The following is an 18,160-nucleotide window of genomic DNA, read 5'->3' as shown; positions in this document are numbered from 1 at the left end:
GGTTTCCGGGTCGTACTCATCCACCCAAGACTCGTCACCATTGATAACTGTGTTTCATTTCTCTGCTTGTGAAATCCAGTATTTCCTGGGAAATGTGAGCAGTTTCGGTATACCATGAGCAGTTTCGATACGAATTTCACATCAGCTCTCTTGATGGTGAAATTTTCGGTCATAAAGAAATCTGCAGGGAAATGGTTGATACCCACCTCTTCTGCAATTTTCCGGATAGTCACACAAGAGTACCGCACCCCCACAGCGTTTACTTCGGCAATGACCTGGTCATCTAGGCATGTTGATGGCTGATCTTAGCGTGGTTCTCTCTCTACCAATGTGCGGCGGTCTTTAAGACTGTTAGGACCAGACACTCCTTAATCTGTATGGGGCTCATAGCGTCATCACCGAAAGCCGTCTTGATCTTCCCAACGGTTTCCACTTGGTTGTCGCCCAGTTTCTGGCAAAATTGGATGCAGTAGCACTGCGACAGTTTCTTTCCGCCTCCATCGAAAAAACATTTCCGCCTCCATCGAAAAAGCAGCCGCCGCAGCCGGGATTCGAACCCGCGCCCTGCGGGTCAGCAGCCGAGTACCTTAGCCACTAGACCACCACAGCGGGGCTGCGCTATAACATTTGGCTCGCGTGTTCTCGGGAGCCTGTACTACCGATAGGCAGCGTTTGCCGACCATGCTCAAAAAAAGTGTTGCACGGCCCCTTTAACGGAGAGTAATTCCGTCGTAGAAAATGAATGCTCTAACGGGGAATGTTCTCCAGTTGAGCCACAGCTGGAGGCTACCGGAGGAATTTAAGACAATTCAACCTGAATTTTGGATGACGCAACAAGCAAAGGGAAATGATAGGGGTCACCTTTATAACACAGGAAAAGAGCGGACTGGGTCAAGCAACAAAACAAGCTGGGTTGAAGATACCATAGCTGAAAACAAGGAGAAGAAATGGAGGTGGGCCAGGCAAATGATGCGTATGCGAAACAAGCGACTGTAATTTAAGAGTGAGTAAGTGGACCTGTAAGAGGGTGAGACAGACTTACAAGCGTGAGAGGGAGACAGAATATTAGGTTGGCAGATGCGATTAGGAAGTTTGCAGCTATAACGTGGCAGTAGAAAGCACATGGCCGGGTTCGTTGGTGGAACACAGGAGAGGCATTTGCCTTGCGGTGAGCGTAGTCTGGCCTATGATGTTTACTGTCCAGCTTTCGCTAGGGTTTCAGCCTCTGCTGCCTGTTATCCGGACGACGCTGCTCGTACTCGGTGACCGAGAAATAATGCATTGGTCAGCCCTCGCACTAACGTAAAAAAATGTCTGTACGCCGCTACCGGATAGATGTCTGATCATATAATAAATACAAAATTGTCACAAAAATTTGCACACATTGCTTTGCCACAGCAGCGCTGGTCGGAACCTAGCTGGTACTGTCTTGGCTAGGTTTTTGCCATCTCACTTACCTCTTTCCCACCCTTTGTTATACAATGAAATACATGCTGAGGCTCTCTTTTTTTTTACTCTGACAATTTACTTGTATTTTGTTTCTTTTATATTTTTATTTCAACTGTCTCTATTTTTTTCTTCATTTTCTGTGCTTCTGATTTATTTTTCTTTCTGGGGTCATCCCTGTAATTATTTCACTGTCTGTCTTTCTTTTTCTCATTTTTTCTTCATCATGCCTTACTTTCTGCTCACCAGCACTTGTTTTTCCCACGTCCTTGGTGTGCTATAGTATACAACGCTACATTATACAAGGGTATATTACACAAGACTGTACTATATTATACCATGCTTTGCCTGCTTGCCTAGATGACAAAGTGTTCATGACGCTTGTTACCAGAGAACGGTTGTGCGAGATCAAATTTTGCCTGGCGAACAAATTTTTTCGAGAAGAATTCCTATCTCTCTGTGTGGGCTATCAGTTACTGCATCACAAGAAGGTCGCATCGGCACAGATATTCTGGAGGGAAGCTGATGAGTAACGTAAAACTGCGTAGAGCGGACGTATATAGGCACAGTGTCACCACTGTTCATGATAATGACCCATGTATGGAAACGTCAACCCGGCACAGACTATGAAAGAACATTGCAACAAGGAAGACGACAACATCGTGGTTCCAGGTTGAACCACCCAGCTGCCTTGTTGGCCTGCAATATTGTGCGCTGTGCGCCCTATTGTGCAGTTGTCAACGAATAAATCTTCCCCTTACCATTGTGATAACTTGCTATGCATTTCACACGGCAAACCCGGACCATAAAATCTCTGCCGTAAAACTTCCTGTGTAAACTTCAAGAACTGCAGCAGGACCGTACAGTGCCCTAATTTGGGCAGCTGCGTGTTTATTGCGAATATGTTACTATGTAACGTGCTACAGTGTGTAATAAATGTTCCTATATCATACATGCATAAGCTGTCTCATGATTGAATAGCGTCGAGACAAGAAGTCAGTTTGTTTCCCGCTCCTTATTGTAAGCTTTGAAGAGTGTGTGTCCTAAATATTGACAACTCTGGTCGACAATGCAACATTATCAACGAGCGCAGCTTTATCGATTCCAAATCAAATGTCGTCTACAAAGTGCCGTTGAGCTGTGGAAAGAAACGCATAGGACAACCAGGCCGATGCTTTAATGTCCGAGCTAGTAACCCTGCGTAAAACGTAAGAGATGGGTATGGTAGTCATATGACTGTGCAGTGGGAGACCTGTAAGAGTAATCTTACACTTACCTGTAAGCCGCTAGACCACCGTGGCGGTTGGCAAGCTCTGGTTACGAGCTTGAGCACACCATTACTTCGCCTATCAAGGGTTCTCATTTCTCAGCTATATTATGCATAACCACAAACGTGCTTCGCGCATGCCCATGCACCAATCTTGCACAGTGCATAAAAATGGCTGTAGTAACTTCAGGAAACTAAGTTCAATATCGATCCTCCTTCCTGTCAGCTTTTTTTTCTTCAATCATTGCAGTGCTATACCTACGACATTCAGCATGAAACACCTACTTGCCCATGCTAAGCTCTTGTTCCGACAACAGTGTTTTTCCTTCTATTACTGCTTTGACTGTTACAGCAGCGACTAATAAACTGCCGTAATAAGCGGCAGATAAAAGCAGTTACATCTGTTGAAAACAGATTGAAGGTGGAGCTTGGAGGCGAGGAAGAAGAAGTAGCCAGGAGCACGCTCTGCATACTTTTTATTCCTGTTCTGTCAACAATAAACCAAAAACGTATTGGTTCTGTGGTCTCTCTGGTTCTTCTAACACATGGTGCCGTGACCAGGATGATCTGAAGACAGACGCACAGACTTCAACCCCATTCGCAACAACGGGTTGAAGAACGAAGCAGCGGCGTCTGGCTCAAAGACGCACCGTCGAGAGAAGGACCACGACCGACGACTGTTGGCGACGCACATAAGCAGGCAAGAGCTCTTTCAACACGTTTTAAGCATGAATAAAGAGGTCCTATTGAAGAAGCGGAAGGTGGTTCAAGCAAATGTGACGACGCTTACGAGCGAAATTAATAAGAAGATAGAAGAAGACGCCGATCGAGCGCAACTTATGACGCTTCTAAACTAGATGAAGAGCGTGTCACAGACGCTAAGACAAGTTAACGAACAGATTGAACCGTTTGTTGAAGAAGACGACGCGGAGGCAGAATTTGAAAGAGTTTTGCATTATGAGATGAAGATCGTCGCTGCAAGGACAAAAATAGAGCAACAACTACGCGAGTTAGAACAAGCAACGCAATGTTCTGTGACTACGAGAATAGTCACAGAACAGGCGAGCTCAGTGGAAGGTACTAACCAAATCTCGGAGACGCAAGAGCTTGTTAAGTTGCCACGTCTTGAGATGATCAAGTTTGATGAAAAAAAAAACAACATGGCCAAGGTTTTGGCATTAGCTCGAGACAGAGCGAACAGATAACAGAGCAGATAACAGAGCGAACATGCCGAAGAATAAAAAAAATTAATTACCTTCTGACGTCTCTGAGCGGGGAGGCCGCGTCCCTCATAGAAGGTTTGCAGTTTTCTGATCAGAATTACGAGCATGCAGTCGCTCTTCTCAAAGAAACCTTCGGACGACAAGATCATTTAAGAGAGACCTACATAAAAGAGCTAGCAAACGTGGAAGCAGTGAAGAGTCCTAAAGATGTAGATGGGTTGAAGAAACTCTTCCAAAAGTTGCAAGTGAACACACGAGCACTGCTGTCGTTAGGAGTGGAAATGGATAGTTATACCACAGTGATAGCTCTTGTTGTGAAATCTGTGCTACCGGTGGATATGAGGATTGAGATGAAGATAAAGGAGATAGAGAAAGGTGACAACAGACCATCAACTACGAAATTGGACTCAGCGTCAAGAGACAGCACGAGCAGTTTGAAAGAAATTATGGAGTTTTTAAAGATATACATACGCAGCAAAGAAGAAACTCGAGAAGAAAAATATGACGTGACCCAGTCTCTGCACAGTATAAGGCGGACTAGAACATCTACGCTTCAAATCACCTCCATTAAGAAATGCATCTTCGGTGAGATGACTGGAAATTACACGGAAGATAGCAGAAGAAGCATTACTATGCAGCAGAAGAAAGAAGCCTTACAACAGGAGCGAAGGTGCTTCAGATGCACCAGACCTCACCACACGGCGAAGATATGCCGCGCAAACGTACGCTGCAAAACATGCAAGGGAAGGCATGCGACATCCATGTGTCGATCACGTAAGCCTGCAGGAAAGTAAGCACAGCAGCAAAGCGGTGATGTTGAGCAAGTGTGTAAAAGCGCGCAACCTGAGCGGTTAGACACCAGCAAGTCCTGCAACATGCACGCACAGCTGTCTGATGAACACAAGTGCATACTACTGCAGACAGCCTTTTCGTGGACGGAGGGAGAAGACAGCGGGTGCTACGCACGGATTCTGCTAGACAAAGGGAACCAGACGACATTCATCCTCAAAAGATTGTCAAGAAAAACTAGCGTGCAAGTAAAAAGATCCGAAAGGATTACTGTTGGGTAATTTGGAGGAGGAGAGATGGAATTAGACATGAAAGTCGTCGAGGTGAGCGTGAGGAAGAATCTCATCTCGGAGCCAGTCACGATTGAGGCACTGAAGATAGAAGTTATATCCTGTGACGTGCTACCATCGCCACCGTTGACAATACACGAAAGAGCAAGATCGATGGGTATTCGTTTGGCTGATGACAACGAGAAGACAGACAAAGAAAGAAAAAATATAGAAACTTCTAAATTATTTGGAGAAGATTATTACTGGACTGTAGTCACTGGTCGCATTTGCAAGATTCATCCAAAAGTAATGGCAGTAGAAACAATATTGGGATGGACGGTCCAAGATCCTGTAGGACTTCATTGTGTGTCAATGAAATCATCGACAGTTATGGTACTCAAGGTCAGTGCCAAGTCGGACACGACTGTGGACGAACTGCAGAGATTCTGGGACTTAGAAAACATGGGCATCAAGGAGAAACCAGCAACAAAGATGAACGATGAACATGTGCTACACTACGTTCGACAAACAATGGAGTTCAAGGCAGGAAGATGCCAAGTGCGGCTTCCATGGAAGGAAAACGTGACATTGGATGACAACAACACCATTGCAGAGAAGAGGCTTATCCAGGTGACCAAGAAATTATGCAAAGATAAAGATGAGCTCCTAGCCTATAACAAAACTATTCGAGAGTACTTCGAGCAAAAAATAGCAGAAAACATCGAAGAAGATGCTGGATCCGATATACAGAACAAATTTGTATACTACATGCCGAATCGAGCAGTAATTAAGAAGAACCGAACAGCGACCAAAATACGGATCGTCTTTGACGCATCGTGAAGCCAGAATCCAGGTGAATCCTTGAGTGACAACTTGGAAAAGGAGCCAAACCTAAACCCCGACATCACAAGCTTGCTGATGAACTTTCGACATCACAAGATTGCTATGTCAGCCGACGTGGAAAAAGCATTCTTGCAGATCAAGATACATGAAAATGACCGAGACGCACTGCGATTTATCTGGTGGGAAACAATACCCAGCGAAGATATGCCAACCCCGAAGATAAAAACGTGGAGGATGACGAGGGTTACTTTCGGAACTACACCAAGTAGCTTCCTTCCAGCGGCCACGATTCATTGACATTTGGATAAATTCGAAGAAAACTATCCTGCAGTTGTGGCGCAACTCCGGAAAGGAATCTACGTCGATGACCTTTTACTAGGAGCCGACGAATACTCGACATCGACAAAGATATACAAAGAAGCACGAGATATTTTTCGCAATGCGGGAATGAACTTAGGAAAATGGATTTCAAATGACGCCTAGCTAAGAAAACTCTTTGATGAAGAAGAAGCGGATCTGGATTGAGGGATAAGAAAAGAGGGACAAATCAAGATTTTGGGACTGAAATGGAATTTCGTAGACGACGTGTTGAGCTTTCCCGGCACCACATGGCGAAATGACAAGGACATGAGACAACTTTCAAGAAGACAGGTTTTGCAGGCCACGGCAAAGCTATATGACCCTTTACGTTTTTTGACACCATTTTCAGTTCGAGCAAAAATATTGCTGCAAAAAATTTGGATGGATAAACTGAAATTGGATGACCCGTTACCAAGCCAGCATAGATCAGCTTAGAAGGACTGGTCGGAGGAGCTTCAGCACTTAGATGACTTCACCGTTAACAGATGCTATGACAACAGGCAAGCTGAAGTGAAAGCATCGACTCTACACGTGTTCTCCGATGCGAGTCCAATGGCGTATGGAGCAGCAGCATACATTTTAACAAAATACTTCGATGGAAGCAATCAAGCCAATTTAATCATTGCAAAGGGTAGAGTCGCTCCAATCAAAAAGATTACACTAGCAAGATTGGAGCAAGATTGGAGCCAGATTGAAGAACTACGGACGGTGGTTGTTGAAGCAGACGGAGTACTTAACAACCGGCCTCTTACTTATGTGTACGACGATCCTAACGAGCCACAACCCATCACAACAGCGGACGTTATAGGAAGCAGGCAAGCAATGAACAAGCAGGAAGAAAACAGACTCGAAGAATACAGTTTGCTGAATTACTGGATTGCAAGAAAACAGGCAATGATAACATGGTGGACCAGATGGAAAAAGGAGTACCTGGGGGAGCTTAAGTGTGCCAACAGAAAAACAGAGCGTCACGCAAATGTACAAGAAGATCTACTTCTGCTCGGAGAAGCGCGAAAAAGAACTCAGTGGAAACTCTGCAAGGTCGAAAAGATTTTCCCAGGCAAGGATGGACTAGTGAGAACATGCTTGCTTCGTACACCTGAAGGAAAATTAGTCAAGAGGCCGATTCAACTGTTTTATTGGTTGAATCGGTTGCTTCGGTATAAAAGGTTGCTTCGGTTGAATCTGGCCGGTGGGAAGATGTAGAAAACAGATTGAAGATGGAGCTCGGAGGCGAGGAAGAAGAAGTTGCCAGGGGCACACACTGCATATTTTTTATTCCTGTTCTGTCAACAATAAACCGAAGACGTATCGGTTCTGTGGTCTCTCTGGTCCTTCTGAAACAACATGGATAACGTGATGTCGCACACCGACTATATTGTGGCGCAGCGAGACACGTCAGTGAAAAACGCAATGACTTTCCGAGTTTGCGACTCCAGTAACCAATGCTACCTCTCATGTTTTTCAAGCGCTAGTCGCTGTAGGCAAGAGTGCAGGCGTAAATGATCTTATTAGGGACCACATACTTTGTCGTTTATCTTGTGAAATGACGACGCTTTGAATTCTTACATATTCAATAGCAGTGTTTAATCAATTTGTATGCTTGCAGCTGTCATCTCTTCACGAGATGTACCATATGCTGTTTCAAGTGTATGTCAACTACTTCAGCTACTACAAGCGTTAAATCATGATCGTAGGTGTTAGTTGTTGGCATCGAGGTGTGCCACAAGGCGCCAAAGTAGGTGCATACATGCCAATTATTGATATCACCTTTAGACATTGTGCAAGATGTCATACACAAGTACAATGATCAACTCGATACCGCATGGGGCTCGACACCGCATCGAGAATGTCTCGTTTACGACCCATGTTTTTGCAGGTTGCTCTCACTTGGGCGTTCTGTTCTGGTCTGCCCGGCAATTTCCGATCTGCAGCTAATTCACCATCTTTCGACGAGCCATCATTCCTGCTAGGTGTGAATAAAACGGTCCACTTCAGCGAGAAGGCAACGTCTACTACAGCCACCTGGCCCTTGTGTCTCGACGGGATTGGCTCTGGCCGACTAACTACCGTTTCACTCGAGCTGAAAGAGCCGCCTCGAAAGCGACCAATGCCAAATCTGGGTGCTACAGGCTACTTTGTCGGGCAACGAAAATCGACAACAGCGACGGTGGAAGTGCGCGCCACGGGATATAAATGCCAGTCCGCTGCCTCGCACTTTGGGCTCGACACCGCATCGAGAATGTCTCGTTTACGACCCATATTTTTGCAGGTCAGTTATCTCAATAATGCTACCAGCATAAAAAGCAGCAATTATTGTCTTCTCGCGGTGTCGGGCCCACCAGAGTGTAGTGATCTAGTGAAACGGGTGTCATTTTGTCTGTCTTTTGCATGCTGTACTTGGTCCGAACTTTTGTTGTTGCTTGCGGGTGACGTTGAGGTAAATCCAGGGCCTACGGCGAAGGCGGAGGCTGACGCATTCGCCCAGGCACTGGAAACTGTACGGGAACTCAAAGATAAATACGCTGCTTTGGTAACGCAACATAACACAGTTCTCGACAAAATGAAGCAACTAAGGCTAAAGGTCGATGCGATAGAAAAGGTTCAGGCCACCGGAATTGCGGCTAAGGACAGTACAAAACCAGCTCTTCACATATGTCTGAAAAGCTGAAGTCAGCTGTACATGAGATTAAGCGCCTAAGTACAAAAGTGGTATCACTTGAAGAGGCACGGTCTTCGGCAGGTACGAGTTCTAAGGCCACACCTGCAGACACACTGCGAGGATTTACGGATCAGCTTACATCAATATCTTCACGATGTGATGAAGCGGAAAATAGGATGCGTCGATCCAACCTACTCTTTTTCGGTTTGGAAGACAATACTAATGAGGATTGGGCAGCTTCTGAACAGAAAATTATTAGGTTTTGTTCTGAAAAATTGCAGCTTACACTCACTGGTACTCAGTTTGAAAGGGTTCATTGATTGGGTAAACATGATAAAGAAAAGTGTCGACCAATCATTGCCAAACTTACCTTTTTTAAAGACAAGGACCAAATCTTGTCGCGTGCCCGAAATCTGAAGGGCACTACGTTTTCAATACGCGAAGATTTTTCATTGGCAACGTGACAGAACCGCAGAGAGCTAATAAAGTTTGCCAGAACTCAAACTAAGCCGTTTAGGCTTGTAGTGGACAAGCTGTGCATCGAAAACGTTACTTACGTCTATGACGCCGTCTCTAAGTCAGTTATACGCTCAAGCAGATAGCTAGAAGGAAACGTACAAACGTTTAGGAAGCCGGAGCTGCATAAACCTTGCACTCCTCTATCACTAACGGTATCATTCACTAATATTAGAGGCATCTTATCCAAACGTGAAATAGTGTCATCTTATATCGATGATAGCCTTTCTGATATTCTTGTCCTCACTAAGACGTGGCTTAACGCTGACATCAATGACGATGAGATTTTTACGCATGCTAACAGATACAACGTCTATCGAAGCGATCATCCAGACAGAAGGGGTGGTGGTGTTCTTATAGGTGTTAAAAAAACCATCACGTCTTATGTTGTCGCTTCCCATTATAAGATTGAAAATATATGGTAGTTTGCACAATTCATTCCACAAGGATGTTGCTCGGCAGCTGTTATCGTCCTCCCGATTGTCATCATTCTTTCTTAGAAGAGTTGCGCAGCAGCATTAATTCTGCCATCGAAATATGTCAGGCTTACATCTTTTATTTATTCAGTGATTTCAATCTACCATTTATTGACTGGGAGCAGCTGTCATCTTTTTGCAAGTACTCAACTGACTTCATCAGCTTAACTTTAGACTTTCATTTGGCTCAGGTTGTCACTCACTCAACTCGCGGTTCAAATACACTTGACCTCGTCCTTACAAGTGCACCTGAAACTATAGACCACATAAACTGTTTGCATGGATTTAGTGACCACAAACTGCTGCAAGTTGATCTTTGTATCTTGCCACCTTTTGCAGGAACCGAATCAAAGAAAATTAGAGATTATAATAAAGCCGATTACGATGCCAGTAACAGGAAACTTGAGTCTTCCCTTGACATTGTGCTGCTGCCTTCCTTTTACAGTCGTTCAGTTGAGGAAAACTGGGTTCTTTTCAAGAATGTGATTTCAGTCCTAATAGAAAAACACGTGCCATTGATCACGATTACGAATAATAAAACCAATCCATGGTTCACCAAGTCTTTGCGCAGACTTAAAAACAAAAAGAAGCGTCTTTATCGGTCTGCGAAAAATTCGCGTTCACACACGTCTTGGGATAGATACGAGGAATGCCTAAAAAATATTGCCACGAAATTATAACTGCGAAAAATAATTACTATTCCCAGGATTTGCCTTCACTCCTAAAATCTAATCCAAACAAATTCTGGAAAGTAATAAGTCCTGATCGGGACGATAACTTCATTTCATTACAAGATGCAAATAACACTCCTTTTGCCGACACTGATTGTCCTCATGTCTTTAATTCATTCTTTTTATCCGTGTTTACTAGCGAGCATGCTCATCTTCCAGGAATTGTTGAACGCGACTACTCATTCATGACACCTATAGATATCACAATTGAAGGCATAGTTAAAATTATTGAAAATCTGAAGATGTCATCATCTTCTGGTATTGACGATATCAATTCCAAAATATTAAACATCACTGTTCATGTGTCTGGCAATATCCTGTTTCACATTTTTCGGCAGTCGCTCGCTACAGGAATGTTCCCTTCTGACTGGAAGAAAGAGAAGGTTGTGCCAGTTCATAAAAGTGGTAGTAAAAGTTCACCTGGAAATTATCGCCCCATTTCCTTGACGTGCATATGTTGCAAGATGCTTGAGCATATCATAGCTTCTAGCATTTATGCGCATCTAGAATCTAACGATTTCTTTTTCTCAAACCAGCACGGGTTTCGAAAGGGTCATTCTTGCGAGACTCAACTCTTTGAGTTCACCACCGACCTACATTCTAACATGAACAGTAATCTACAGACAGATTGTTTATTTCTTGATTTTGCAAAGGCATTCCATCGTGTTGCTCATTGTCGCTTGATATTAAAACTGTCATCACTAAAACTTGATTCACTCACGCTAACATGGCTCAGAAACTTTCTAACTAACCACAAACAATTCACTATCGACAACAATCACTCTTCATCACTCTGTTACGTTTCCTTTGGTGTACCACAGGGCAGTGTTCTTGTTCCCTTACTTTTCCTCATCTGCATTAATGACCTGCCTGACAACTTATCCTCATGTATGCGTATATTTGCCGATGACAGAATTATCTATCGTCCCATCCACAGCAATAGCGATCATCTAACTCTTCAAAAAGACCTCGAGCATATAATTGAGTGGTGCAAAACATGGCAGATGACACTTAATGTTTCCAAATGCAAACTAAACACATTTAGTCGCAAACGTAATGACTTTAATAGCCAATACATAATTGATAATAGCATTGTAGAACGCACTGATCATTACAAATACCTAGGCATAAACTTAACTTCTACACTTTCGTGGTCCACACATATCACTTCTATCTGTGCCAACACATCAAGATCATTAGGTTTTCTGTGCTGAAATCTATACAGTGCTCCCTCCGATGTGTGCAAACTAGCTTATCTTGCTCTAATCCGTCCTCAACTGGAGTTCGCATCCTTCATTTGGTCACCATATCAACAATACCTCATAGATAAGTTAGAATGTATACAGAACAGAGCTAGTCGATTCATAGCGCGTAATCACAGCTTCCCGTCCAGCGTAACACAGATTAAACATAGCCTCGCACTCGAGCCACTGAAAATTCGCCGCGACGTCTCACTTTTATCACTATTTCACAAACGCATCCACACCAGCATGATGCCATCTGTTCACCTTAATGTAGCACATCGAACTTCGAGCAGACTACATAACACTTTTAGCTTATCAAGCATGTACGGCAATACTAACACTTTCAACCAGTCGGCTCTTCCACGAGCTATTCGTTTGTGGAATGACTTGCCAGATGATCTTGTGTCAGAACAAGACCACACCAAGTTCTATCATACTCTTAAAAAATACTTATGCACCAAAAACTGCTCTATCGCATCTTCGTAACCATCAGTGTTTATAGGACTGTTGCCGATGATTTTGCACTATTGCTAGGTTGTAGTTACTGTCATAATAGTTTTTTTTGTATTTCCCCTTCACATACTGTAACTTACTTTTCTAGTATGTATTTTGCTTACATGTTCCTAGGTTGAACTGCATTTTCTATTACATTCATTATTTGCCTATGTATGTGTAAATATTATGTATATATATTTTGCTAACATATTATCTGTACCGCCCCCCTTACACAATGCCCCTCGAGGGCTCTGTAAGGTACTGTGAATAAAAATAAAAATAAAATAAAATAAAATAAAAACTAACTACTCCCTTGAAAGCACAGTTCACTTTCGCATTTTACTGATTCTCATTCCATAATCAACCTTGTTTTCTTGTTTAAGCAAAGATGAGAATTACGAGCCTGAGCGGGACCATCGCAGAGTTATGAGATAACAGATCTTGACGAATCAGTGGTAATCATGTTCATAAAGTACATTCTGGAAATTCGCACGAATGATAACTTGGCACTGACGACAAAATGTTTAGAAGAGGTGCGAATGCTCTAAACACGACCTAAAGTGAAAGTGGTGACGCAACGCTCAGGGCATTTTCGTCCAGCCTCCGTAGTTGTCACCGAATACATCTTAATACTCAAGTTTAGATGCAGTAAAAACGCTCTCGAAAGGGATTGTCCAAGAAACTATTGGCTTTTGCTCATAGTGCGCGTTGTCAGCCTATCTTTCCCGCCGGAAGGTGCGCACGGTGAGGGATCGTCGATAGCCACCAAAGTCAGGTTCGCACGAGTGGCGAGAGATGGCGACACAAGCTCGAATTCCTCGTTTTCGCCAGCTTTACGAGTCACATCCTCGTAGACGCTGCTGAGCCGAAGTAGGGCCGCCATTTTAATAAAGTAGGCGCATTGCTCCAACTGCTCCCATGACAGGTCACTGCGGAAGAGTACATCGTGAACAATATAAAAAAAGCGCGAGTTCTAGCACCTTCGTGCTGTTTATGCCAAGGCCTAATTAACCTGCAGAGAGCGAATGTCAGCGCGTTATGTACAGAACATATTTTAAATTGATCCTAAAGCATTCTTCTGGCTTCATGACAAAACATGTTCGACGAATAGCAAACACCTCTATGAACAATTCGGGAAAACTTACGAAGGGAGCGCGATGTTGCCAGTTTATTGAATGCGCTGTCTTTATACGAAGGGTCTTCCTGTCTGTCTTTGAATCAGCTGGGCACAGTTCCATTTCGTAATTTAGCAGACTACTGCTTTTGGCTTCCATCTGACAGAAATCAAAAGAAATCCTTCATCAAGAACTATTTTTTTCCATGAAGTGTAACTACGTATCGGCACCGCACTAAATGGAGCACGTAGCCGTCGGCGGCGTCGCAACAGAAGCAAATGAATGCGGTTGGGGGGCGTGCTTAGGCGCACTTAATTGCTTTTTTGGCATGCAACCGGCCGCTGCCCCTCTCAAACCCCTCCCAGTCCTGGTCATCTTGCAGCATGATAATCATAACGAAATGAAAAAACTCGTCTGAAGCATGAGATACGAATTCCTCTAGCTGCACTCTCATCTTGACGGGTTCAATAAAAATATTGGTGCCAATTGATTTTTGAGGCAATATTCTCAGATACTAAGGTCGTCCGATGCTAACTGGAATAAAGCGATTCACGACCACTTTTCAAAGTGAGAGCGGGGCAAAATAAGCAATTTGTGAAAAATTGTAATCACCGCCTGCGCTACCAAAGTGCTCACCGCCAAAGCACAAAGCAGCTTGGTGAACCTGCAATACCACGCCCCCGCCAGCACCACTCTGCTATATAGCACAGAGGACAAGATGATTTGGCACTGTGTCTGAGCTCTCAGGAGCTGCGGTGATGCTTTTTTCATATGTGTACTACAGATTCGATTCGGGCACGGTAAGGAAAATATATTTATTCACGCTTGCTATCTGATGACATAAGCACCTGTGAGTCATGCCCGTTTTGAGGGTCGAAGCTCCTTAGTGTTGAGTGATGCCCGCCATCATCTTTCGATGACAATGCCGATGATGAAGACGAAGAAGAGGCGCGTTCAAGACCCCACATTCTTTTTCTGCCATTGGGCAACAGCACGTGCAAGGTACACACTGTACGTCATGAGACTGACGAAGACTCTAATGACCATCATGATGATGATGATTATGAGTATGATCACGATCAAGGACTGGCTGCTGCAGCAAGTTAGGTCTCGATATGCTTTGTGACACATTTCGTATGACTGGAAACAACCAATTAACAACCAGAGGAACGTGCACAGACCTTTTGTTTGCCAAACTATAGGATAGCTCTGATACCACAAAGCAGTCAAAATGACGCAGAACGAAATTCACAACCGAACGCAACACACCATTTATGACCAATAAGCATTGCAAATAACTGTACACCAGTGTGTAACTAATTTATTGAGTGAGTGGTCAATGCCACGTGTAATTGACAGTAGCGCCAAACGATGCCACTGCTTCGCTCTCTCTTCATTGTTCACTTCTGCGATATACACCGATTTTCCATCCTCGTCTGCTTGCACGCTTAGAACCTATTTATCGAGTCCGTTGGACGAAGGAAACGTGCGATAGCATTGCCCGGTATGCAAGAGACTGCATCAACGACTCGTCAAGCATGGAGGAAATGTCCCACCATTTTTTTCGGAGAGAGTAGGTGGAAGGAGAAAGTCTGAATTGTCCGAAAAAGAGCTGGGAACATTATTTACTATAGTGCTCGCACCATCTGGATAGACATTGTCAGATTGTTCGTTTACAAGCTGGGCCCTCATCACTTTGTGTTTAGAGGGCACAAAGCACGAAACAGGCTCGTTTCACACTATTCCTCCATGCTTTTGTACCTGGCAGGATCATATTCACCTATAGGCCAGCGTTTAATCTAGCTACACGAAATCAAATAAAAAAGAGTTAGCTGTTAGCTTCAGTTCATATTTCATCCCAGTTTTTTGCCATTGCGCTCATTCTTTCGTATTGCTGTTGCATTCAAAGAGGAGAGAAGAGGACAGGGCATAGGGTAAGTGCTCACTGCTCGAAACAGATGAGGTTGGGTGCGGATCCACGGGATATTCTAATGAGTTATTTGTTTGCTGATTGGTGGGGAAACAGCTGAGGTGTTTGACCAAAAGCACTTGGTGTTACGGCCCCCTTTTTGTATAATCTTTTACAAGCCACTTCCTATCACCTAAAGACCGACCTTCTGAGTCATGTCGTGAAGTAGCCCATGAGCCTGGGCGTGGTATTTTTTTAGCTTAAGTTGCTTGTATTCATGTACAGCATGCCTCATATAGATTACAACCATCTTGTCCAACACTCCACCTTATTGAATTTTTGTAAGCATTAGGCGATAATTTGTTCGGAAATGACAAAACACATGAAATACACTGTCTAAGCTCTCAGTAGCTGCGTTGTTGCTTTTTTCAACTGTGTATTACAGATTCTATTCGGGCACGGTAAGGAAAGATATATTTATGCACGCTTGCTATCTGATGACATAAACGCGTGATAGAAAGTGGTACTGAGTTGTTGAAACTGCGCTTCAATAAAGACTAAATTGTGCAATATTCAGAAACCATGCATTAAGTTTTCAAATTCGAAGTGTGGCAGCTTGGGATAGTTGGTACGGGATGACGATAGTTATAGCACGAGAACAAAATGACTTCTTGTCTCTGTGTCGTCATTTTGTTCTCGCGCTATAACTATGGTCATCTTCATATTCGGGTTCCATCTCCAAATTTCATATTAGGACAAAGAAGCACTTACGCAATCGTGGTATTCTCACTGAATACCGTGTCATTGTTGTCAGGGCCAGCTACGCGACCAAAGACGTCACCTGGCGTTTGGGCAAGGCTCTTCATTCTGGTCAGAAGCGTCGACGCATCAAACGCGGCGTCGTCGCGCGCCCACAGCAGCAGCCGCGGGGCATTGGCGAATGCAGGCGCCCACTCCAGTATCGCGGCACGCAACGTAGACAGGGCGTAGACGTCGATTAACATATCGGCGTACTTGTCCGATTCGCGCTGCGTCGTCGAAACAAACAGAGGAAAATAAGCTAAGTCTTATTTTATAAACAGCACCAAAGTTTATTGACCTCGTGAGCCCGTAGTTTCGCATTCTAAAGAGCAGCGTATATTCGGATATATAGGTATACGGGACTTTTATTCTTTCATTCCTCACAGATGTGTATAACGCAAATGCCTCAAAACTAAATGCACCGAAAAACACTTGCTCAACACGAAAAAAAAAAAAACATACATGCCTATGCATTTTTTTTCACTTTGTTTGCTTTCTCTCCTGCTTTGCCGTTTTGCCAACGCAGACGCTGCATAATGATGGTCCCTGCCGTTTCTTACTCTAAACGGTGCGATGCCTTCGTCAAGCGTTCCTCGTCTTTAGTTTCACACCTTCCATCAAGCTCAGTTGTATTAATGAAAGGTGAAATAATAATATAGAAATACCAAATCTGATAACGACATATTATTATTGTTATTATTATTCTTCTTCTTATTATTATTATTATTATTATAAGCAAAACAACTACAAAACACCTACAAGCAAAACAACTACAAATTTGTTTGGGTGAGAGCAGGCAAAATATTTGCCAAGAAGAATGAGGATGCTCCACTCATTCGAATAATCAGTGACGGTGATATTGAAAATATCAAATGAATATAGTGCCATCTGCTCCACTTGCAGTTTACAACTTCGATACCTTTAAGAGTAGCTTCGGTCCTAACTCCGATTCAGATTTTATTTTGGTTAATGTAAATATTCGCAGCTTGCGCAAATACTGGGAGGAGTTCAAAAGGTTGGCAGAAGATGCAGACACTTATGTGGATGTTTTTGTACTCACTGAAACTAATGTTCCAGATTCGTTTCTGCATTTATTTGTGCTGAAAGGTTTCGCCGCTAAATTCTTAACTCGAGGAGTTCGTAGAGGTGGCGGCATTGCTGTTTTTGTGAATGATAAGTATACTGCTTCTGAAGTAAACGTTAGTTTCACCCATGCTGAAGTCCTCGCTTTAAAGTTGTGTTCCTTTCATTCAAATCTTACTTTGTTAGCAACCTACCACCCCCCTAATAGTAGTGTCAGTCGCTTTATTCTAGAATCAGAAGCTGTCTTGAAGCGTTTTAGTTGTGAAGAATCATTTTGCATCACGAATGACCTGAACATTGATATTTTATGCCTAGGTAAAATTCAAGGGCCGGATTCACAAAACTCACTTACGAAAACATTTTTGCGCAAGAGAAATTTTGTTGCGTAAGTCGATTCACACAACGAAAAAACGTCGTAAGAGGCCATCGTTGTCACATCGGCCGCTGCAATAAAGCGCGCTGTGACTGCCCGAGAACATGTCAGCGATGGTGATGCAGTTGCTATATTTGCTTACGTCACCGAAAAGTGCTCGTAAGTGGATTCACGAAGCAAAATTGTGCGTAAAAACAGCGTGGCTGAGAGAAAATTCTAAGAGTGGTCTGGACCACTCTTGGAAACAATGTGGCTACTTACACCCTGCCGCCGCGGCGGTATACTTTGGTGCCCTGGCTGGTTTTGAGTCAATTCACGCCCATGAAGGGCTGCGTGATGACTGCTGGTGCGTTTTTATTTCTTTCGGCGCTTTGAGTTTCGTGTGTTGTTTCCCTTGTACGCAGTGGATGGTGTTCACAACCACCGTCGTCTAATAAGTTCAAAGTTGCAGTACTTGAAGAATTCTATCGGGCGTCAGTGGCGTAAAATTATGCATGTAAGATTTGTGGTTGGATGAAAACCACTGTGATACGTGAATGGTCGGCGCATTCGAACACG

At 43.6% G+C, this 18,160-nt stretch overlaps 1 protein-coding gene across 1 annotated transcript; it reads right to left on the bottom strand.

The window, feature by feature from the left end:
* Positions 1-11,426: 11,426 nt before the first annotated feature.
* Positions 11,427-16,371, bottom strand: LOC142817430 (uncharacterized). Its single transcript, XM_075894451.1, has 2 exons — positions 16,117-16,371; positions 11,427-13,250 (listed from the first exon to the last, which is right to left on the bottom strand). The coding sequence occupies exons 1-2, from the start codon at positions 16,347-16,349 to the stop codon at positions 13,004-13,006; spliced, it is 480 nt and encodes a 159-aa protein (XP_075750566.1). The 5' UTR covers positions 16,350-16,371; the 3' UTR covers positions 11,427-13,003.
* Positions 16,372-18,160: the final 1,789 nt, after the last annotated feature.

The sequence above is a fragment of the Rhipicephalus microplus genome, chromosome 5 (assembly GCF_043290135.1).
Source record: "Rhipicephalus microplus isolate Deutch F79 chromosome 5, USDA_Rmic, whole genome shotgun sequence".
NCBI lineage: Eukaryota > Metazoa > Arthropoda > Arachnida > Ixodida > Ixodidae > Rhipicephalus > Rhipicephalus microplus.
This window is presented reverse-complemented; position numbering and strand designations above follow the sequence as displayed.

Bases quoted from the DNA above. Each gene is read 5' to 3' on its own strand.
- LOC142817430 (XM_075894451.1), bottom strand. From the start codon at position 16,349: ATGTTAATCGACGTCTACGCCCTGTCTACGTTGCGTGCCGCGATACTG. The intron at 13,251-16,116 runs GTAAGTGCTTCT...ACTCTTCCGCAG, and splicing joins AGTGAGAATACCACGATTGC to TGACCTGTCATGGGAGCAGT.